Consider the following 24779-nt stretch of genomic DNA (forward strand, 5'->3'; position numbering starts at 1 on the left):
GAGGCTATATACAGACACCAGTTAGTCAGGCTGATTGAGGTAGTATGTAGATATGGTTAAAGTGACTATGCAGGTATGATGAACAGAGAGTAGCAGTAGCGTAAGTGACACATGTTGGGTTGTTTTGGCTCCGTACTCCAGCACTTTGGATTTTAAATGATACAATTACTATGAGGTTAAAGTGCAGCTTTAATTTCCATATCAGGTGAGGAAGTGACAGAGGCTTAAATATCATACCCCCCCCCCCCCCCCCCCCAAAATGACATATCCTCTGTTATTGTAATGGTGAGAGGTTAGCATGTCTTGGAGGTATGCTAATCTCCCTTGTTATTGTAATGGTGAGAGGTTAGCATGTCTTGGAGATATGCTAACCTCCCCTGTTATTGTAATGATGAGAGGTTAGCATGTCTTGGAGGTATGCGAACCTCCCTTGTTATTGTAATGATGAGAGGTTAGCATGTCTTGGAGGTATGCTAACCTCCCCTGTTATTGTAATGATGAGAGGTTAGCATGTCTTGGAGGTATGCTAACCTCCCTTGTTATTGTAATGATGAGAGGTTAGCATGTCTTGGAGGTATGCTAACCTCCCTTGTTATTGTAATGATGAGAGGTTAGCATGTCTTGGAGGTATGCTAACCTCCCTTGTTATTGTAATGATGAGAGGTTAGCATGTCTTGGAGGTATGCTAACCTCCCTTGTTATTGTAATGATGAGAGGTTAGCATGTCTTGGAGGTATGTTAATCTCCCTTGTTATTGTAATGATGAGAGGTTAGCATGTCCTGGAGGTATGATATTTGTCCATCTGTAACTTTCTTACTCATTATTATTCATGATTCATTCAGGATTAGATGCAACCATGGTAGCATCCAGATTCATGTAGAAGTGTTAAGAAACATATTATATTCTTATTTACAATAAAAAAATTATTCCAAAATGACAAAATACATGATTTACTATTAATTTCTATTAGGCAACCAAATAATCTGAAACGCAACCAAAACAAACAACCAATACATCCAACAAGTTTGTAGAGTCACAAGCTTTATGTAATCATTGCGTGCTATGAATCAGGGACCAAATACACATAAAAGTGAATGTGTCCCAATACTTTTGGTTCCCTAAAATGTGGGGGTCTATGTACAAGTAGGGCTGTAATATCTTAACGGTTCACCCGATATGGATGAAAATACCCCCAAATGAAAGCTGACAGTCTGTCCTTTACCATTTCAAATCCAGAGTGCTGAAATACTGTCACGTTCACTGTCCTCGAACTCCCTGTCATAGATAAGCCAAGGCGCAGCGTGCCGGTAATTCCACATCCTTTATTTTGAAGTGAAACCGAACAAAACAATAAACAGAAATGAACGTGACGCAACTGAGGCGAGCACACAAAACACTCACAGAAATAATAATTACCCACAAACACAGGTGGGGAAAAGGCTGCCTAAGTATGATTCTCAACCAGAGACAACGATAAACAGCTACCTCTAATTAGGAACCATACTCGGCCAAAACAAAGAAATATAATGACATAGAATGCCCACCCCACATCACACCGTGACCTAACCAAAATAGAGGAAATAAAACATCCCTCTCATGTCAGGGCGTGACAGTACCCCCCCCCCCCCCCCCCAAAGGTGCAGACTCCCGGCCGCAAACCTGAACCTATGGGGGAGGGTCCGGGTGGGCATCTACCCATGGTGGCGGCTCCGGTTCGGGGCATAGCCCCCACTCCGCCCGCTGATCCCCCCGCTTCTGTGTCGCCGGAGGGACTAGACCGTGGATCATCGCCGGAGGCTCTGGACTGCCGGTCGCCGCTGGAGACTCTGGACTGCCGGCCGCCGCCGAAGACTCTGGACTGCAGTCCGTCTCAGGGGGTTCTGGACTGGGGACCGTCACTACAGGCTCCGCACCATGGATCATCACTGGAGGCTTCGTGCCATGGATCATCCCTACAGGCTCAGGGCCATGGATTATCACTGCAGGCTCCGGGCCATGGATCATCCCTACAGGCTCCGGGCCATGGATCATCACTGGAGGCTTCGTGCCATGGATCATCCCTACAGGCTCCGGGCCATGGATCATCACTGGAGGCTTTGGACAATGGATCATCACTGGAGGCTTCTTACGTGGAGCCGGAACAGGTCTCACCGGAATGGGGAGACGCACTAGAGACTGGGTGCGCAGTGCAGGCACAGGGTATACTGGGCCGTGGAGGCGCACTGGAGGTCTGGATCTTATGGCTGGCACAACCCGTCTTGGCTGGATGCTTACTTTAGCCCGGGAAGTGTGGGGTGCGGGCACAGGAGGAACTGGGCTGTGCAGGCGCACTGGCGACACCGTGCGAATCACCGCATAAAACACGGTGCCTGACCAGTCCTACTTTCCCCACGGTAAGCACGGGGAGTTGGCTCAGGTCTGAACCCTGACTTAGCCAATCTCCCCGTGTTTGGGGGGATGCCTCTCAGGCTTCCGTTGTTGGGCTAGCTCCTCATAGCATCACCGTTCCACTTGCGCCGTCTCCACCTGCTTCCATGGCAGGGTCTTGTCCCCTACCATTACCTCCTCCCAGGTCCAGGATGTCCTCCACTCTCTCTTCTCCCTAGCCCAGGATCCCTGCTCCTCCTGGGCACGCTGCTTGGCTTTCTTGTGGTGGGTAATTCTGTCACGTTCACTGTCCTCAAATTCCCTGTCATAGTTAAGCCAAGGCGCAGCGTGTCGGTAATTCCACATCCTTTATTTTGAAGTGAAACCGAAAAAAAAAACAATAAACAGTTTAAACAGAAATGAATGTGACGCGACTGAGGCGCACACAAAATACTCACAGAAATAATAATTACCCACAACTACAGGTGGGGGAAAAGGCTGCCTAAGTATGATTCCCATTCAGAGACAACAATAGACAGCTGCCTCTGATTAGGAACCATACTCGGCCAAAACAAAGAAATATAATGACATAGAATGCCCACCCCACATCACACCGTGACCTAACCAAAATAGAGGAAATAAAACATCCCTCTCATGTCAGGGCGTGACAGTACCCCCCCCCCCCCCCAAAGGTGCAGACTCCCGGCCGCAAACCTGAACCTATGGGGGAGGGTCCGGGTGGGCATCTACCCATGGTGGCGGCTCCGGTTCGGGGCATAGCCCCCACTCCGCCCGCTGATCCCCCCGCTTCTGTGTCGCCGGAGGGACTAGACCGTGGATCATCGCCGGAGGCTCTGGACTGCCGGTCGCCGCTGGAGACTCTGGACTGCCGGCCGCCGCCGAAGACTCTGGACTGCAGTCCGTCTCAGGGGGTTCTGGACTGGGGACCGTCACTACAGGCTCCGCACCATGGATCATCACTGGAGGCTTCGCGCCATGGATCATCCCTACAGGCTCAGGGCCATGGATTATCACTGCAGGCCAAAACAAAGAAATACACAACATAGAATGCCCACCCCACATCACACCCTGACCTAACCAAAATAGAGGAAATAAAACGTCTCTCTCAGGTCAGGGCGTGACAAATACAGAGCCAAAACAACTAAATATGTGTCACTGTGCCAATACTGTTGGAGATCAGTGTTCTGTAGGTCTACTTGAATAGTGAAACATCATTTTATCCAGATTTTCTATCATTTAGCAGAGAGGACATCAGTGATGAAACACATCCTGGCTCCTATTCCCTATATAGTGCACTACTTTAGACTAGGGCCCTATTCCCTATATAGAACACTACTTTAGACCAGGGCCCTATTCCCTATATAGTGCACTACTTTACACCAGGGCCCCATTCCCTACATAGTGCACTACTTTAGACTAGGGCCCTATTCCCTATATAGAACACTACTTTAGACCAGGGCCCTATTCCCTATATAGTGCACTACTTTAGACCAGGGCCCTATTCCCTATAGAACACTACTTTATACCAGGGACCTATTCCCTACATAGGGCACTACTTTAGACAGGGGCCCTATTCCCTATATCGTGCACTACTAGACCAGGGTGCCATTTGGGATGCATTATAACCACAGACCAAGTCTGATTATAGGTCTGGTGAAGGGAATAGCCAGGCTGCTTGTGTAACAGTTGAAATTAGCTCAGAGAAAAGCTGTATTTACCATCGACTCAACAGTGACAAGCAGCAGGGCCTTGTACAATAACACCCAGGCCAGGACAACACCAGGCAACGACAAGGTCCAATCATGAGATGAGCTAGCCAGCAACACAGACTCATTGGTTAAAGGACAGGAGATGACCTTAGTCTCTCTTGAGAAGCTAAAATCTTTCACGTTCACCTGATGAACTATTTGTCTGACCCGCGAGACTAACGGAATGTTGGGCTCCCTTAGGTGGTCCTGCCATTGGTCGACCAGTACTTCAAGAATCACCGCCTCTACTTCCTGTCCACGGCCATCCGACCAATCAGCAGCGGGGGCCACGCCTCCAATAAGGAGAAGGAGATGGTGACAAGGTGAGGGATTACACTTAGAGTTGCATGTTCAGTATATCGCTTCAGTCTCTGTAGTACAATGAGAATATTAATACATGGAATGGAAAGGTGCTGTGGGATTGTTTAACGTAATCTTTGAAGAGGTCGGGTTTCAGATGTTTTCAGAAGATGGGGAAGGGACTCTGTTGTCTTAGTTTCAGAGGGATGCTGGTTCCCCCTTTGGGCTGCCAGGAGCACAGTGTTGTTTGTAACCCTGGACTGTAGCTCTGGTCCTGACACAGTGTTGTTTGAAACCCTGGACTATAGCTCTGGTCCTGACACAGTGTTGTTTGAAACCCTGGACTATAGCTCTGGTCCTGACACAGTGTTGTTTGAAACCCTGGACTGTAGCTCTAGTCCTGACACAGTGTTGTTTGAAACCCTGGACTGTAGCTCTGGTCCTGACACAGTGTTGTTTGAAACCCTGGACTGTAGCTCTGGTCCTGACACAGTGTTGTTTGAAACCCTGGACTGTAGTCCTAACACAGTGTTGTTTGAAACCCTGGACTGTAGCTCTGGTCCTGACAGTGTTGTTGGAAACCCTGGACTGTAGCTCTGGTCCTGACAGTGTTGTTTTGAAACCCTGGACTGTAGCTCTGGTCCTGACACAGAGTTGTTTTGAAACCCTGGACTGTAGCTCTGGTCCTGACACAGTGTTGTTTGAAACCCTGGACTGTAGCTCTGGTCCTGACACAGTGTTGTTTGAAACCCTGGACTGTAGCTCTAGTCCTAAGACAGTGTTGTTTGACACCCTGGACTGTAGCTCTAGTCCTAAGAAAGTGTTGTTTGACACCCTGGACTGTAGCTCTAGTCCTGCCACAGTGTTGTTTTGAAACCCTGGACTGTAGTAGCTCTAGTCCTGACACAGTGTTGTTTGAAACCCTGGACTGTAGCTCTGGTCCTGACACAGTGTTGTTTGAAACCCTGGACTGTAGCTCTGGTCCTGACACAGTGTTGTTTGAAACCCTGGACTGTAGCTCTAGTCCTGACACAGTGTTGTTTGAAACCCTGGACTGTAGCTCTAGTCCTGACACAGTGTTGTTTGAAACCCTGGACTGTAGCTCTAGTCCTGACAGTGTTGTTTTGAAACCCTGGACTGTAGCTCTGGTCCTGACACAGTGTTGTTTGAAACCCTGGACTGTAGCTCTGGTCCTGACACAGTGTTGTTTGAAATCCTGGACTGTAGCTCTGGTCCTGACAGTGTTGTTTTGAAACCCTGGACTGTAGCTCTGGTCCTGACACAGTGTTGTTTGAAACCCTGGACTGTAGCTCTGGTCCTGACACAGTGTTGTTTGAAACCCTGGACTGTAGCTCTAGTCCTGACAGTGTTGTTTGAAAGCCTGGACTGTAGCACTGGTCCTGACACAGTGTTGTTTGAAACCCTGGACTGTAGCTCTGTAGATGTGTAAGTCTCACTCTTGTAAAGCAGACTGTTCTTCTTCTTCAAGTTGCGTCACTTGATTATCTCTGTCTTTGTTTCCCCTCTTTCCTGCTACGTTTTCTTCATCTCCTCTTCAGTCTGTTCTGCAAACTGGGACTTCTTGTCAGACATAGGATATCATTGTTTGGTAAGAAGGCTGTGAAGAGTGCGCTTCTAAGGATAGTGTGGAGATTTGTACTTGTGTCCCAAATGGCTCCCTATTCCCTATATAGGGCACTACATTGGACCAGATCCCTATGCACTATAAAGGGAATAGGATGCCATTTGGGACATACTCTATAGTGTAATGCTGGGTCTAATGCCCATGTCCCAAGCTTCGACCCCTGTTTCCTACCCCTGGCCCCCAGCTCCTACCCCTGGTCCCAGCTCCTACCCCTGGTCCCAGCTCCTACCCCTGGTCCCCAGATCCTACCCCTGGTCCCAGCTGCTACCCCTGGCCCCCAGCTCCTACCCCTGGCCCCCAGCTCCTACCCCTGGTCCCCAGCTCCTACCCCTGGTCCCAGCTCCTACCCCTGGCCCCCAGCTCCTACCCCTGGTCCCCAGCTCCTACCCCTGGTCCCCAGCTCCCACCCCTGGTCCCAGTTCCTACCCCTGTTCCCAGCTCCTACCCCTGGTCCCCAGCTCCTACCCCTGGTCCCCAGCTCCTACCCCTGGTCCCCATCTCCTACCCCTGGTCCCCAGCTCCTACCCCTGGTCCCAGCTCCTACCCCTGGTCCCCAGCTCCTACCCCTGGTCCCAGCTCCTACCCCTGGTCCCAAGCTCCTACCCCTGGTCCCAGCTCCTACCCCTGGTCCCAGCTCCTACCCCTTGTTCCCAGCTCCTACCCCTGGTCCCCAGCTCCTACCCCTGGTCCCCAGCTCCTACCCCTGGTCCCCAGCTCCTACCCCTGGCCCCCAGCTCCTACCCCTGGCCCCCAGCTCCTACCCCTGGTCCCCAGCCCTTACCCCTGGTCCCCAGCTCATACCCCTGGTCCCCAGCTCCTACCCCTGGTCCCCAGCTCCTACCCCTGGTCCCAGCTCCTACCCCTGGTCCCAGCTCCTACCCCTGGTCCCCAGCTCCTACCCCTGGTCCCAGCTCCTACCCCTGGTCCCAGCTCCTACCCCTGGTTCCCAGCTCCTACCCCTGGTCCCCAGCTCCTACCCCTGGTCCCCAGCTCCTACCCCTGGCCCCCAGCTCCTACCCCTGGTCCCAGCTCCTACCCCTGGTCCCCAGCCCTTACCCCTGGTCCCAGCTCCTACCCCTGGCCCCCAGCTCCTACCCCTGGTCCCAGCTCCTACACATGGTCCCCAGCTCCTACCCCTGGTCCCCAGCTCCTACCTCTGGTCCCCAACTCCTACCCCTGGTCCCCAGCTCCTACCCCTGGTCCCCAGCTCCTACCCCTGTTCCCAGCTCCTACCCCTGGTCCCAACTCCTACCCCTGGTCCCAGCTCCAGCTCTTGGTCCCAGCTCCTACCCCTGGTCCCCAGTTCCTACCCCTGGTCCCATCTCCTACCCCTGGTCCCAGCTCCTACCCCTGGCCCACAGCTCCTACCCCTGGTCCCCAGCTCCTACCCCTGGTCCCAGCTCCTACCCCTGGTCCCCAGCTCCTACCCCTGGTCCCAGCTCCAGCTCTTGGTCCCAGCTCCTACCCCTGGTCCCCAGCTCAAGCTGGCAGACCCGCTAGATCTACTGTCTCTACTATATTATGGCAGACCAGCTAGGTCTACTGTCTCTACTATATTATGGCAGACCAGCTAGATCTACTGTCTCTACTATATTATGGCAGACCAGCTAGATCTACAGTCTCTCCTATATTGTGACAGACCAGCTAGATCTACTGTCTCTACTATATTATGGCAGACCAGCTAGATCTACTGTCTCTCCTATATTATGGCAGACCAGCTAGATCTACTGTCTCTACTATATTATGGCAGACCAGCTAGATCTACGGTCTCTACTATATTATGGCAGACCAGCTAGCTCTACGGTCTCTACTATATTATGGCAGACCAGCTAGATCTACTGTCTCTACTATATTATGGCAGACCAGCTAGATCTACTGTCTCTACTATATTATGGCAGACCAGCTAGATCTACGGTCTCTACTATATTATGGCAGACCAGCTAGATCTACTGTCTATACTATATTATGGCAGACCAGCTAGATCTACTGTCTCTACTATATTATGGCAGACCAGCTAGATCTACTGTCTCTTCTATATTATGGCAGACCAGCTAGATCTACTGTCTCTACTTTATTATGGCAGACCAGCTAGATCTACTTTCTCTACTATATTATGGCAGACCAGCTAGATCTACTGTCTCTACTATATTATGGCAGACCAGCTAGATCTACTGTCTCTACTATATTATGGCAGACCAGCTAGATCTATTAACTGCATGGAGTCAAGTGTAGTTCCAGTGCTGTTTGTCATATTTGAAATGCCACAATCCATTTAATAACACGCTGAGTAAAGCTGTAATCACCTATTTTTCGTGATTTATTTCCTTTTTAAATGCTCACTCATAGATCTTCATTTGGTAAAAATAAATGAAACAATTCAAACGGACCTGGAATTTTTTTTTTAGAAGGTATTAGAAACCTTTACTGAATTGTTAAACACATCAACACCCCCCCTCCCCTTTTTGCTATATCATTACCTTTTCAAACCGCTTCTCGAGGACCCCCCCCCCCCCCCCAAAACCTTTCACTATTTAGTTGTATCCCTGAACTATCTCACCTGATTGACCTAGTGAAAGGGCTTGATGATTAGGTGACCAGTTGAATCAGGTGAGCTAGCTGTGGAATAGTTAAAATACATGGAACTGTTGGGTGGGGGGGTTCGGGGTGGGGGTCCCCCGGTTTGAAAAGCCCTGCCTTAGGTCTAGGATACTGGTGTTTTATATTGGAAGTGTGTGATCTGTCCATCTAAACCTACATGAGTGTAGTCTTAAGTAGTAGCAGTACACTGGACCCTGTGGGTTCTGTATCGATGCATGTCTCAGCTCTACACTGGACCCTGTGGGTTCTGTATTGATGCGTGCCTCAGCTCGTCTATATGCCGTAGTGCTACAGTACTACTCATGTTGTAACACTGCCTCATGTCTACACACAGGAAGCCATGCTACCTCCATAGTCAACTGTCTTCACATATTGGGCCAGACACTGGACGCCAGGTGAGTGACCCTTTATGAACCCTATTCATATGGAAGTCATATTGAGGGGGTTTGGATCCCCATTAGCTGATGCCATGATGTTTTAAAAGTTGTTTTCTCAACATGTTTGTTTCACCATTACCCACTGGATTTATAATCTAGCCCCGATACTGTGAGAATCCAGCCATCTCTCAACATGTTGTTTCACCATTACCCACTGCATTTATAATCTAGCCCCGATACTGTGAGAATCCAGCCATCTCTCAACATGTTTGTTTGTGTGTGTCTGTGCATACATTTTAAGTATGGGTGGCCCCGGGTTTCGAACCCACAATCCTGGTCGGTACCAGCGGCCACGCTCTACCCAACTGATCGTAATATAATCTGCATCTGTTCTCCAGGACGGTGATGAAGACGGGTCTGGAGATGGTGAAGGCAGCGTTGAGGGCGTTCTTCGACAACGCAGCGGAGGACTTGGAGAAGACTTTAGAGAACCTGAAGCAGGGCCAGTTCACTCACAGTCACTCCCAGCCCAAAGGAGTAACTCAGATCATCAACTACACCAGCGTAGCCCTGCTCCCTGTCCTCTCCTCCCTGTTCGAACACATCGGACAGAACCTCTTTGGGGAAGACCTCATATGTACGCATACCGGTGGATCATTTGTTTTTGCTGAACAAAACCTGAAAAAAGTGGCAATTCCACCAAAAACCTGACGAGAGCTTTGTAGCACCACCTATTGGCCAATGATGAAAATGCATTTCCCTGTATCTCACACATGAGACAAGCCCTCATTAGGCATTGTTAATTTAAAACGGTTTTATGTATAGCTGGTTTAAAAGGACCAATAAATAAGTGAAGGCCTTTTTGAACCCCTAATGTCTTATTGTAGTCCAACTATAGCGCCTGTAATGGTCAACCTGTAGGTCCTCTGTGTAAATTGACTTCCCTTGTTGTCTTCACAGTGGATGATGTCCAGGTGTCGTGTTATAGGATACTCAACAGCCTGTATAGTCTTGGTACCAACAACAGCATCTACGTAGAAAGGTAACGTCAGAATGAATTCAATGTGAATATGATCATTAAGAGGGAAGATAGGGTGTCTTGGAACTGATCAGCTGGCAAAACTGGTTGAAATGGATTAAAATTATATCATCCAACCAGCTAGGCCATTCATGTCCATAACAGAAATGTATAATTAGGGGTTCAAGCAGAGAAGCTGAGTGAGACCCTATTGTATTTAATTAGGGGTTCAAGCAGAGAAGATGGGTGAGACCCAATGTATTTCATTAGGGGTTCAAGCAGAGAAGCTGAGTGAGACCCTATTGTATTTAATTAGGGGTTCAAGCAGAGAAGCTGGGTGAGACCCTATTGTATTTAGTTAGGGGTTCAAGCAGAGAAGCTGGGTGAAACCCTATTGTATTTAATTAGGGGTTCAAGCAGAGAAGCTGGGTGAGACCCTATTCTGTTTAATTAGGGGTTCAAGCAGAGAAGCTGGGTGAGACCCTATTCTGTTTAATTAGGGGTTCAATCAGAGAAGCTGGGTGAGACCCTATTGTATTTAATTATGGGTTCAAGCAGAGAAGCTGGGTGAGACCCTATTGTATTTAGTTAGGGGTTCAAGCAGAGAAGCTGGGTGAAACCCTATTGTATTTAATTAGGGGTTGAAGCAGAGAAGCTGGGTGAGACCCTATTCTGTTTAATTAGGGGTTCAAGCAGAGAAGCTGGGTGAGACCTTATTCTATTTAATTAGGGGTTCAAGCAGAGAAGCTGGGTGAGACCCTATTCTGTTTAATTAGGGGTTCAAGCAGAGAAGCTGGATGAGACCTTATTCTATTTAATTAGGGGTTCAAGCAGAGAAGCTGGGTGAAACCCTATTGTATTTGTTGCCAATGATAATCATTTTTCTTCTTCTGACGATTTGGTGAAAAAATGCCCAGGAGGCTGTAACTTTGCATGATGGTAAAGAGCCACACCCTCTAATGCAATGCCATTTTATTTTAATGTTACCACCCGGCAGCTTGGCATTGTTGATTAATCAGAAACAACTACAAAGTTATTCCTCTTTGCGACTGTGAGGAGCCATGGAGCCAAACAGCCATGGAGCCAAACAGCCATGGAGCCAAACAGCTTTGGAGCCAAACAGCCATGGAGCCATACAGCCATGGAGCCATACAGGCGTGGACCCAAGCAACCGTGGACCCAAACAGCCGTGGACCCAAACAGCCGTGGACCCAAACAGCCATGGAGCCAAACAGCCATGGAGCCATACAGCCATGGAGCCATACAGGCGTGGAGCCAAGCACCCATGGAGCCATACAGCCATGGAGCCATACAGCCATGGAGCCAAACAGCCATGGAGCCATACAGCCATGGAACCATACAGCCATGGAGCCATACAGCCATGGACCCAAACAGCCATGGAGCCAAACAGCCATGGAGCCATACAGCCATGGAGCCATACAGCCGTGGAGCCATACAGCCGTGGAGCCAAACAGCCAAACAGCCATGGAGCCAAACAGCCATGGAGCCATGGAGCCAAACAGCCATGGAGCCAAACAGCCATGGAGCCAAACAGCCATGGAACCAAATAGCCATGGAGCCAAACAGCCATGGAGCCATACAGCCATGGACCCAAACCGCCATGGAGCCAAACAGCCATGGAACCAAAAAGTTATTCTTTCTAACTATTTCTATGGTTGATTCACAGCCTCAATTTATGGAAGATGCCAGAACTTTGGACATACCAGGACAGGCCATTGGATTCCATCTGGGGGGGTCTCTAAACCAATGCTTATGACACATTCTGAACCAGAACCAGCCATAGATCCAGCTGGATAATCTGTTGAATACGGTGTTGTAACAAACCTCAGTAACAACCGATAACATGAAGTAGCTAGATAAGGTTAGCGCGCTAGATAAGGTTAGCGCGCTAGATAAGATTAGCGCGCTAAATAAGGTTAGCGCTCTAGCTACACTGACAGCTGTCAGTGAACTATATGTTAATATTTATCAACACCACTTGGAAATTCACACACACAATTGGTGAATATACAGTACCAGTCAAAAGTTTGGACACCTACTCATTCAAGGGTTTTTCTTCATATTTACTATTTACTGGTTGAGAGAGTGAGCAAAGCTGTCATCAAGGCAAAGGGTGGCTGCTTTGAAGAATCTCATATATAAAATATATTTTGATTTGTTTAAAAACGTCTTAAGGATCCGCCCCTTTTTTTCCCAATTTTCTCCTAAAATGACATACCCAAATCTAACTGCCTGAAGCAAGGATATGCATATTCTTGGTACCATTTAAAAGGAAACACTTTGATGTTTGTGGAAATGTGAAATTAATGTAGGAGAATATAACACATTAGATTTGGTAAAAGATAATACAAAGAAAACATTTTTTTTTTGTACCATCGTCTTTGAAATGCAAGAAAAAGGGCATAATGTATTATTCTAGCTCAGGTGCAATTTAGACTTTGGCCACTAGATGGCAGCAGTGTATGTCCAAAGTTTTAGACAGATCCAATGAACCATTGCATTTCTGTTTAAAATGTTGTATCAAGACTGCCCAAATGTGCCTAATTGGTTTATTAATACATTTTCAAGTTCATAACTGTGCATTCCCCTCAAACAATAGCATGGTATTCTTTCACTGTAATAGCTACTGTAAATTGGACAGTGCAGTTATATTAACTATAATTTAAGCTTTCTGCCCATATTACATTTACATTTACGTCATTTAGCAGACGCTCTTATCCAGAGCGACTTACAAATTGGTGCATTCACCTTATGATATCCAGTGGAACAACCACTTTACAATAGTACATCTATATCTTTTTTTGGGGGGGGGAATAGAAGGATAACTTTATCCTATCCCAGGTATTCCTTAAAGAGGTGGGGTTTCAGGTGTCTCCGGAAGGTGGTGATTGACTCCGCTGTCCTGGCGTCGTGGGTCCATGGCGTCGTGAGGGACGCCAGATATATTTATTTATTTATTTATTTCACCTTTATGTAGGCAAGTTGAGAACAAGTTCTCATTTACAACTGCGACCTGGCCAAGATAAAGCAAAGCAGTTTGACAACATACAACAACACAGAGTTACACATGGAGTAAAATAAACATACAGTCAATAATATAGTAGAAAAATAAGTCTATATACAATGTGAGCAAATGGATATGTCTGTGCCCTGGGATTTTTTTTGTTTCTTACTACCTCATGCTAATCATATTAGCCTACGTTAGCTGAACCATCCGCGGACGGGACACCGATCCTGAAGTTTTAACACTTTTTTGGTTACTACATGATTCCATATGTGTTATTTCATCGTTTCTCCACTATTATTTGACAATGTAGAAAATTAAGAAAAACCCTTGAATGAGTAGGTGTGTCCAAACTTTTGACTTGTACTGTATATAAGTAGCCTTCATCATTCTTCTGAGGTGGAACCTAAATATGCATTTCCTCTCTTGGAGAGGAAATTACATCAAAATAGTGGTGGCTACTTTAAGGTCCACCATTTAGAATTGACTCCTCTGGCTCTGAATGACTGATCTGTACAACACTTTGATATACGGTATCTATGGACCAAGCTCTCACAAATTCTGTTTTTCCAGGCTAGCATGTCAAACAACATGGCCGCTACTGACCAATAAACATTCACGTGACATGTAATGTACTCAGGTCATTTTAATAGTTTTTCACATTTTCTCAAAATCCCTACTTTGACACTGGAAGTATGATAGATAATGACAATCTAAAAATGTCAATGTGTTCTGTCTAGAACCTTTGTTACGTGCGCCTCTACGAAGAGGGAACACAACACCCTGCTACAGCTCAACTCTCTGTGGAGGTAAAGAGGTATGGGGTGGAGGTGGAGGTAAAGAGGTATGGGCCGTAGGTGGAGGTAAAGAGGTATGGGACTGCAGGTGGAGGTATAGAGGTATGGGACTGTAGGTATAGGCCATAGGTGGAGGTAAAGAGGTATGGGCAGTAGGTGGAGGTAAAGAGGTACGGGACCGTAGGTGGAGGTAAAGAGGTATGGGACCGTAGGTGGAGGTAAAGAGGTATGGGATGTAGGTGGAGGTATAGAGGTATGGGATGTAGGTGAAGGTATAGAGGTATGGGACTGCAGGTGGAGGTAAAGAGGTATGGGACCGTAGGTGGAGGTAAAGAGGTATGGGACCGTAGGTGCGAGTAAGGATGACAAAAGGCAGAGAATCACCGTTTACAAGGAATTTATTCCGTCACACGGTAATTTTGGGGAAAAGGGACTGGACGGAACCAAAGCAAAGAAAGTAAATATCAAAGCCCCCTCTCCTACCTACGCACTACTGACCTACCTAGCACCACCTAACAAAAATACAGGGGATGGTCCGCCCAGGTCTTTACCTAGTGTGCATAGACAGTAAACTACTACGGGTTATGTATGCCCGCAGGCCTCTTGCCTAAGCACTCCCCAGGTGCCTTCCCCTTCCCCCCCTGGGAACAAAAACAGAATACAAATCGTTCAATAATCAAAACAGTCCTCTTGGACATAAACATACCTCCTCAGGACCGCTACAAAAATACTTCACAACGATTATACAGACCAATAAACGAACACACAGGAACATACCAAGAAGCTCGCTCGCTCTCTCTCTCTGTCTCTCTCTGTCTATCTCTCTCTGTCTGTCTGTCTGTCTCTCTCTGTCTGTCTCTCTCTGTCTGTCTCTCTCTCTGTCTCTCTGTCTCTCTCTCTGTCTCTCTCTCTCTCTCTCTCTCTCTCAGTCACAACCAACGCAGGCTATCACCCTCAGCTCTATTCTCTCAGACACAACCAACACAGGCTATCACCCTCAGCTCTATTCTCTCAGCAATCATCTCCCTCCTGAGCAACAGAACACTGGTTTATATCGCTTCAGGAGGGGTCTGTAATTGAAGACAGCTGTTTCTGACGAGAGGGCGGGGTCAGCTCCAATTTGCCATGGGAGTCGACCAATCAGCTGCTTGGGGGATTCCAGGAAGCCATTTTCCTGAAACACACACGCGTACGAATACACAAACCACAACACAGAAACTGGGGAACGTAACAACCTTGTACTGACTATGTTGACACCACATTTCATGCATTTACAACAAACATAATTTGTTCTGTGGCTCATTTTAATATTGCATTAAGTCTAGTAAAAGGATGTGACTGGGTTAGTTAAGCCAGTTATTCAGACTCTAGGTTATGTTTTCCTGAACATGAGCTGTCCCTCACTTTTCCTCTTTCTCCTCCTCCCTCCCCCTACCTCCTCTTTCTCCTCCTGCCCCTTCCTCCTCCTCCTCCTTCCTCTCCCTACCTCCTCCTGCCCCTTCTTCCGCTTCCTCCTTCCTCCACCTACCTCCTTCTTCTCCTCCTGCCCCTTCCTCCTCCTCCTCTTCCGCTTCCTCCTTCCTCTCCCTACCTCCTCCTGCCCCTTCCTCCGCTTCCTCCTTCCTCCCCCACCTCCTCCTTCTGCCCCTTCCTCCTCCTCCTCCGCTTCCTCCTTCTGCTCCTTACCTTCTCCTTCTCCTCCTGCCCCTTCCCCCCCCTACCTCCTCCTTCTCCTCCTGCCCCTTCCTCCTCCTCCTCCTTCCTCTCCCTTCCTCCTCTTCCTCCCCCTTCCTCCTCCTCTTTCACCCCCTCCCTCCCTCCTCTTCCTCCCCCTCCTCTTCCTCCTGCAGGCAGCGTCCAGCCCTAGGTGAATGTCTTGCAGCGTTCTCGGGGGCGTTCCCTGTGGCCTTCCTGGAACCTGAGCTCAACAAGTTCAACAACTACTCCATCTACATTACCAAGGGCTCCCGGGACAGAACCGGTACTGTTGCAAACTGTCCTTCAAGTGTTTTACAATCAAAGACAGGATCGGTTTGGATGGAGAGATAGAGAGAAGCTCGGCATAAATGTTGCAAACTGAATTGTGGAATGACTGCATACAGTCTTTATGTCTCTCTCACTATCACCTTTTATCTCTGTCTCTTACTCTCTCTCTCCCTCTCTCTTTATCTCTCCCTCCACCCTCTCTTTATCTCTCCCTCCACCCTCTCTCTTTATCTCTCCCTCCACTCCTCCACCCCCCCCTCTCTCTCGCTCTCTCTCTTTCTCCCTCTACCCTCTCTCCTCTACCCTCTCTCCCTTCACCCTCTATCTGTCTCTCTCCCTCCACCCTTTCTCTCTCTCCCTCCACCCTCTCTTTATCTCTCTCTACCTCTCTTTTCCTCCCTCTCTCCATTTCCCATTCTCTTTCCTCTCTTCCCCGCTGCTCCCCCAGCTCTAGACCTGCCCTCCCAGGTAGGAGAGATGTGTCCAGTCATCCCGTCCCTGGAGAAGTCTCTGGAGGAGATCATGGATCTGGCTGAGTCCGGCCTGCACTACACACAGATGCCTCACGTTATGGAGGTAGAGACTGGTGGTTTATTAACAGGAGACTGGTGGTTTATTAACTGGTGGTTTATTAACTGGTGGTTTATTAACCTCTTGGGGCTAGGTGGGACGCTAGCGTGCCACCCGTGGTGCACTCCATCAACAGCAGGTGCATTTCAAGAGCGGCAAATTTGAATCCAAATAAATGTCAAAATTCAAATTTTTCAAAAATACAACTATTTTACACCATTTGAAAGATAAACATCTCCTTAATCTAACCACGTTTTACGGCGAAAGCATAAATTTAGAGTATGTTAGGACAGTACATTTACAAGAGTTGTGTGTAATGTTTTGTCAAGTCAAAGACAGGGTCACCAAAACCATAAAACCAGCTAAAATGATGCACTAACCTTTTACAATCTCCATCAGATGACACTCCTAGGACATTATGTTAGACAATGCATGCATTTTTAGTTCTATCAAGTTCATATTTATATCCAAAAACAGCGTTTTACTATGGCATTGATGTTGAGGAAATCGTTTCCCTCCAATAACCGGCAGTCAAGTCAGCGTCACAAATTAAATAATTAAAATTAGAAAACATTGGTAAAATATTATATTGTCATTTAAAGAATTATAGATTTACATCTCTTGAACGCAATCAACTTGCCAGATTTAAAAATAACCTTACTGGGAAATCACACTTTGCAATAATCTGAGCACTGCGCCCAGAAAAATACGCGTTGCGATACAGACTAGACGTCATGTTGGGGAGATCTAAAATCGAAAATACTATGTAAATAATCCATTACCTTTGATTCTCTTCATCAGATGTCACTTCCAGGTATCACAGGTCCATAACGAATGTAGTTTTGTTCAAAAAAGCTCATCATTTATGTCCAAAAATCTCCGTCTTCTTAGCACATGATCTCAGCCAGCCGGACTTCTCGTCATGAACGAGGGGAAAAAATATATTTCCGTTCGTTCAAACATGTCAAACGTTGTATAGCATAAATCATTAGGGCCTTTTTTAACCAGAACATGAATAATATTCAAGGTGGACGAAAGCATACTCTTTTATAACGTATTGGAACGAGGGTACCCAACATGAACTCGCGCGCCAGGTGTCTAATGGGACATCATCGTTCCATGGCTCTTGTTCGGTCAGATCTCCCTCCAGAAGACTCAAAACACTTTGTAAAGGCTGGTGACATCTAGTGGAAGCAATAGGAAGTGCCAAAATATTCCTAAGCCCCTGTGTTTTTCAATGGGATAGGTTTAAAGTCAATACAACACATCAGGTATCCACTTCCTGTCAGAAAATGTCTCAGGGTTTTGCCTGCCAAATGAGTTCTGTTATACTCACAGACACCATTCAAACAGTTTTAGAAACTTTAGAGTGTTTTCTATCCATATATAATAAGTATATGCATATTCTAGTTACTGGGTAGGATTAGTAACCAGATTAAATCGGGTACATTTTTTTTATCCAGACGTGCAAATGCTGCCCCCTAGCCCTAACAGGTTAACTGGTGGTTTATTAACAGGAGACTGGTGGTTTATAACAGGAGACTGGTGGTTTATTAACAGGAGACTGGTGGTTTATTAACAGGAGACTGGTGGTTTATTAACAGGAGACAGGTGGTTTATTAACAGGAGACTGGTGGTTTATTAACTGGTGGTTTATTAACAGGAGACTGGTGGTTTATTAAACGGAGACTGGTGGTTTATTAAACGGAGACTGGTGGTTTATTAACAGGAGACTGGTGGTTTATTAACAGGAGACAGGTGGTTTATTAACAGGAGACTGGTGGTTTATTAAACCACCAGACACGCTGTCCTCCAGCCCATGGTATAAGACATGTAGGACACGCTGTCCTCCAGCCCATGGTTTAAGACATGTAGGACACGCTGTCCTCCAGCCCATGGTATAAGACATGTAGGACACGCTGTCCTCCAGCCCATCGTATAAGACATGTAGGACATGAGCTGGTGCCTGCAAATCATGGCCTGGTGCCACCAATTCATGGGCTGGTGCTACCATATCATGGGCTGGTGCCACCAAATCATGGGCTGGTGCCAACAAATCATGGGCTGGTGCCAACAAATCATGGGCTGGTGCCAACAGATCATGGGCTGGTGCCAGCAAATCATGGGCTGCTGTCTGCAAATCATGGGCTGGTGCCAACAAATCATGGGCTGGTGCCACCATATCATGGGCTGGTGCCAACAAATCATGGGCTGGTGCCAACAAATCATGGGCTGGTGCCAACAGATCATGGGCTGGTGCCAGCAAATCATGGGCTGCTGTCTGCAAATCATGGGCTGGTGCCAACAAATCATGGGCTGGTGCCACCATATCATGGGCTGGTGCCAACAAATCATGGGCTGGTGTCTGCAAATCATGGGCTGGTGCCAACAACTGAAAAAGTTAGTGACCCCAGTGAGACCAGGGGAAAATGTTGGTCTGGATCCCTGAGCTTACAAAAGATAAGAACATGATTGAAAAGACAACATTACTTAAACATTTGATATGAGCATATCCCCCCCCCCCCTCCATGTCCTTACTTATCCTCAGGTGGTGCTGCCCATGCTATGCAGCTACATGTCTCACTGGTGGGAGCACGGCCCAGAGAACAACCCTCCAGAGACCGCGGACAGCTGCTGTACTCACCTCACTTCAGACCACATGAATAGTCTTCTGGGCAACATCCTGAAGATCATCTATAATAACCTGGGGATCGACGAGGGGGCCTGGATGAAACGACTCGCAGGTAGAGAGACACACACCTTTTTACCTGCCACATGATCAAAAGCACTTTAGCATACTTGTCAATGTCTTGGTTGTTATGTGTGTGTGTGTGTGTGTGTGTAGTTACCACGACGTCGTATGTCGTCAGAGGGGGGGGGGGGGGGGGGGGGGAATCGTCAGCAATAATCATATATGCACATAGAATTGAATTTCACTGTTTGTACTGAAACTGTCTGCCTTAGGGAAGAAGCCCACTGTGGGCAGGCCACTCAATAGCATTGAGTCAAAGGTAAATGTCAATGACATGTCTATCTCGGATCATTAAAAACAATCAAGTAACCCAGAAAAGGACTAAAAATAGCCCATATTAACATATGTAGCTTGAGAAATAAGGTTCATGAAATTAACAATTAACATCAGAATACATTCATATTCTGGCCATCTCTGAAACACACTTACATCATTCCTTTGATGCAGCAGTAGCATGGTTATAGAATATACAGGAAAGATAGAACCCCAAATGGGGGAGGTGTTGCCATGTATATCCAGAGTCATATTCCTGTTAGGCTGAGAGAGGATCTCATGTCAGATGATGTGGAAGTAATACGGCTTCAGGCCAATGGTGGATGGTGGGATGGAGCTGTAGGAAGACGGGCTCATTGTAATGGCCGGAATGGAATGAAAGGAACGGAGTCAAACAAAGGGGTTTCCATACCGTTGTATTTATGCCGTTCCAGCCGTTACATTGAGCCCATCCTCCTATAGCTCCTCCCACCAGCCTCCACTGCTACCGGTTCACCTGCCTCACCTAAAGCCTATTCTCGTAGGAAGTTGCTATAAACCACAGAGTGTTAAAAATCAATATTTGAACTACATGTGTGAAATGCTTGATTATGTATGTGATATCAACAGGGAAGTATATTTTCTGGGTGACCCTAAATATTGACTGGTTGACATCAAGCTGCCCACTCAAAAATAAGTTTCAAGCTGTACCTGATGCCTGCTTACCTGGTTCAGGTTATCAGTCAACCTACCGGGGTATTTACAAACAGCATAGGAACGAAATCATCCGCATGTATTGATCACATCTTTACTAACGCTGCAGAAATCCACTCTAAAGCAGTATCCAAATCCATCTGATGCAGCGGTCATGATATAGTAGCCATATATAGGAAAACCAAAGTTACAAAGGCTTGAGCTAAAATTGTGTGTACGCGATCATACAAGAGGTATTGTAGTGATTCTTATGTCGAAGATGTGAAAAATATTTGTTGATCTGACGTGTGTAATGAGGAACAACCTGACGACGCACTTGGAGTATTTATGAATCTGCTTCTTCCATTTACTGATAGGCATGTGCCAATCAGGAAACTCACTGTTAGAACTGACACTTCCTGTTACTGATAGGCATGTGCCCATCACGAAACTGACTGTTAGAACTGACACTTCCTGTTACTGATAGGCATGTGCCCATCACGAAACTGACTGTTAGAACTGCTAAATCCCCCATGGATAGATGATGATTTGAAAAACTGTGTGTCTGAGAGTGGCGAGGCGAAGGGAATACCAAATTAGTCAAACAACACAGCAGATTGACAAACATACAGTATATTGTGAAATCATGTAACTAAACAGACGGTGTGTTCCCTCAGGCCTGGAGGGAGGCAAAGGTCATTCCGCTGCCCAAAAATAGCAGAGCCCTCTTTAATGGTTCAATGGTTCAACACAGCTGCCCAATCAGTCGGTTACCAGTGCTTAGCAAACATTTGGAGAGAAAAAAAATGGTTGACCAAATACAGGTATTTTACAGAAAACAAATTAACAACAGACTTTCAGCATGCTTATAGGGAAGGGCACTCAACATGCTCGGCACTGACACAAATGACTGATGATTGGCTGAAAGAAATTGATTGAACAAATATTGTGGGAGCTGTTTTGTTTGACTTCAGTGTAGTTTTTGATATCATTGATCATAACCTATTGTTGAAAAAAAATGTAGGTCTTATGGATTTGCATCCTTATTATGGATTGAGAGTTACCTATCTAATAGAACAGAGTTTTTTTGTTAATGGAAGCTTCTCTAATACAAATTCAGTTGAGTGTGGTGTACCACAGGGCAGCTGGCTAGGGCCATTATTGTTTTCTGTTTTTACTCATGACCTCCCACTGACAATGAATAAAGCCTGTGTGTCTATGTACGCTGACGACTCAACTGTGTAGATGTCGGCTGCAACAATAAAATAAATAACTGACACCCTTAACCTCTATGGGCTAGGTGGGACGCTTGCGTCCCACCTACGTAACAGCCACTGGCAGCCTGTGGCGCGATTTTCAAAACGTTAAAAATCCTATTACTTCAATTTCTCAAACATATGACTATTTTACAGCTATTTAAAGACAAGACTCTCGTTAATCTAACCACACTGTCCGATTTCAAAAAGGCTTTACAACGAAAGCAAAACATTAGATTATGTCAGCAGAGTACCAAGCCAGAAATAATCAGACACCCATTTTTCAAGCCAGCATATAATCTCACCAAAACCCAGAAGACAGCTAAATGCAGCACTCACCTTTGATGATCTTCATCAGATGACAACCCTAGGACATTATGTTATACAATACATGCATGTTTTGTTCAATCAAGTTCATATTTATATCAAAAACCAGCTTTTTACATTAGCATGTGACGTTCAGAACTAGCATACCCCCCGCAAACTTCCGGGGAATTCGCTAACATTTTACTAAATTACTCACGATAAACGTTCACAAAAAGGATAACAATTATTTTAAGAATTATAGATACAGACCTCCTCTATGCACTCGATATGTCCGATTTTAAAATAGCTTTTTGGTGAAAGCACATTTTGCAATATTCTAAGTACATAGCCCAGGCATCACGGGCTCGCTATTTAGACACCCGGCAAGTTTAGCACTCACCATAATCATATTTACTATTATAAAAGTTTGATTACCTTTTGTTGTCTTCGTCAGAATGCACACCCAGGACTGCTACTTCAATAACAAATGTTGGTTTGGTTCAAAATAATCCATCGTTATATCCGAATAGCGGCGTTTTGTTCGTGCGTTCCAGACACTATCCGAAATAGTAAAGAAGTGTCGCGCGCATGGCGCAATTCGTGACAATAAAATTCTAAATATTCCATTACCGTACTTCGAAGCATGTCAACCGCTGTTTAAAATCAATTTTTACGAAATTTTTCTCGTAGAAAAGCGATAATATTCCGACAGGGAATCTCCTTTTCGGCAAACAGAGGAAAAAATCCCAAAGGCGGGGGCGGTCGGGTCACGCGCCTAAGCCCAGTGTCCCTTGATCGGCCACTTGAGAAAGGCGATAATGTGTTTCAGCCTGGGGCTGGAATGACGACATTCTGTTTTTTCCCAGGCTCTGAGCGCCTATGGACGACGTGGGAAGTGTCACGTTAGAGCAGAGATCCTTAGTAAATGATAGAGATGGAAAAGAAGTTCAAGAAATGGTCAGACAGGCCACTTCCTGTAAAGGAATCTCTCAGGTTTTGACCTGCCATTTGAGTTCTGTTATACTCACAGACACCATTCAAACAGTTTTAGAAAATGTAGGGTGTTTTCTATCCATATGTAATAAGTATATGCATATTCTAGTTACTGGGTAGGAGTGGTAATCAGATTAAATCGGGTATGTTTTTTATCCAGCCGTGTCAATACTGCCCCCTAGCCCTAACAGGTTAAAACCTCTTACATCTAGACGTTCCGCTAGCGGAACACCTGCTCCAATATCCAATGATAGGCGTGGCGCGAATTACAAATTCCTCAAAAATACAAAAACTTCAATTTTTCAAACATATGACTATTTCACAGCATTTTAAAGACAAGACTCTCCTTTATCTAACCACACTGTCCGATTTCAAAAAGGCTTTACAGCGAAAGCAAAACATTAGATTATGTCAGCAGAGTACCAAGCCAGAAATAATCAGACACCCATTTTTCAAGCTAGCATATAATGTCACAAAAACCCAGAAGACAGCTAAATGCAGCACTAACCTTTGATGATCTTCATCAGATGACACACCTAGGACATTATGTTATACAATACATGCATGTTTTGTTCAATCAAGTTCATATTTATATCAAAAAACAGCTTTTTACATTAGCATGTGACGTTTAGAACTAGCATACTTCCGGGGAATTTGCTAACAATTTACAAAATTACTCACGATAAACGTTCACAAAAAGCATAACAATTATTTTAAGAATTATAGATACAGAACTCCTCTATGCACTCGATATGTCCGATTTTAAAATAGCTTTTTGGTGAAAGCACATTTTGCAATATTCTAAGTACATAGCCCAGCCATCACGGGCTAGCTATTTAGACACCCGGCAAGTTTAGCCTTCACCAAAATCAGATTTACTATTATAAAAGTTTGATTACCTTTTGTTGTCTTCGTCAGAATGCACTCCCAGGACTGCTACTTCAATAACAAATGTTGGTTTGGTCCAAAATAATCCATCGTTATATCCGAATAGCGGCGTTTTGTTTGTGCGTCCCAGACACTATCCGAAATGGTAAATCAGGGTCGCGCACATGGCGCAATTCGTGACAAAAAATGTCTAAATATTCCATTACCGTACTTCGAAGCATGTCAACCGCTGTTTAACCTCTATGGGACCGGCGGGACGAATTCGTCCCACCTACGTAACAGCCACTGCCATCCTGTGGCGCGATTTTCAAAATCTTCAAAATCATATTACTTCAATTTCTCAAACATATGACTATTTTACAGCCATTTAAAGATAAGACTCTCGTTAATCTAACCACACTGTCCGATTTCAAAAAGGCTTTACAACGAAAGCAAAACATTAGATTATGTCAGCAGAGTACCAAGCCAGAAATAATCAGACACCCATTTTTCAAGCCAGCATATAATGTCACCAAAACCCAGAAGACAGCTAAATGCAGCACTCACCTTTGATGATCTTCATCAGATGACAACCCTAGGACATTATGTTATACAATACATGCATGTTTTGTTCAATCAAGTTCATATTTATATCAAAAACCAGCTTTTTACATTAGCATGTGACGTTCAGAACTAGCATACCCCCCGCAAACTTACGGGGAATTCGCTAACATTTTACTAAATTACTCACGATAAACGTTCACAAAAAGCATAACAATTATTTTAAGAATTATAGATACAGACCTCCTCTATGCACTCGATATGTCCGATTTTAAAATAGCTTTTTGGTGAAAGCACATTTTGCAATATTCTAAGTACATAGCCCAGGCATCACGGGCTCGCTATTTAGACACCCGGCAAGTTTAGCACTCACCATAATCATATTTACTATTATAAAAATGTCATTACCTTTTGTTGTCTTCGTCAGAATGCACACCCAGGACGTCTACTTCAATAACAAATGTTGGTTTGGTCCAAAATAATCCATCGTTATATCCGAATAGCGGCGTTTTGTTCGTGCGTTCCAGACACTATCCGAAATAGTAAAGAAGTGTCGCGCGCTTGGCGCAATTCCTGACAATAAAATTCAAAGTATTCCATTGCCGTACGTCGAAGCATGTCAACCGCTGTTTAAAATCAATTTTTA

General features: G+C 45.8%; 1 protein-coding gene across 1 annotated transcript in view; it reads left to right on the top strand.

Moving 5' to 3' along the window:
• The window catches only part of LOC106613696 (ryanodine receptor 2), a 1296826-nt gene that overhangs the window by 817458 nt on the left and 454589 nt on the right, over positions 1-24779 (top strand). Inside the window, 8 exon segments of the mRNA XM_082973418.1 lie at positions 4339-4460; positions 5997-6046; positions 9015-9075; positions 9456-9694; positions 10018-10099; positions 15748-15878; positions 16332-16459; positions 19002-19197. Of these exon segments, the coding sequence (XP_082829544.1) occupies positions 4339-4460; positions 5997-6046; positions 9015-9075; positions 9456-9694; positions 10018-10099; positions 15748-15878; positions 16332-16459; positions 19002-19197 (1009 nt within the window).

This window comes from Salmo salar, chromosome 01 (genome assembly GCF_965601325.2).
Source record: "Salmo salar chromosome 01, fSalSal1, whole genome shotgun sequence".
Taxonomy (NCBI): Eukaryota; Metazoa; Chordata; class Actinopteri; order Salmoniformes; family Salmonidae; genus Salmo; species Salmo salar.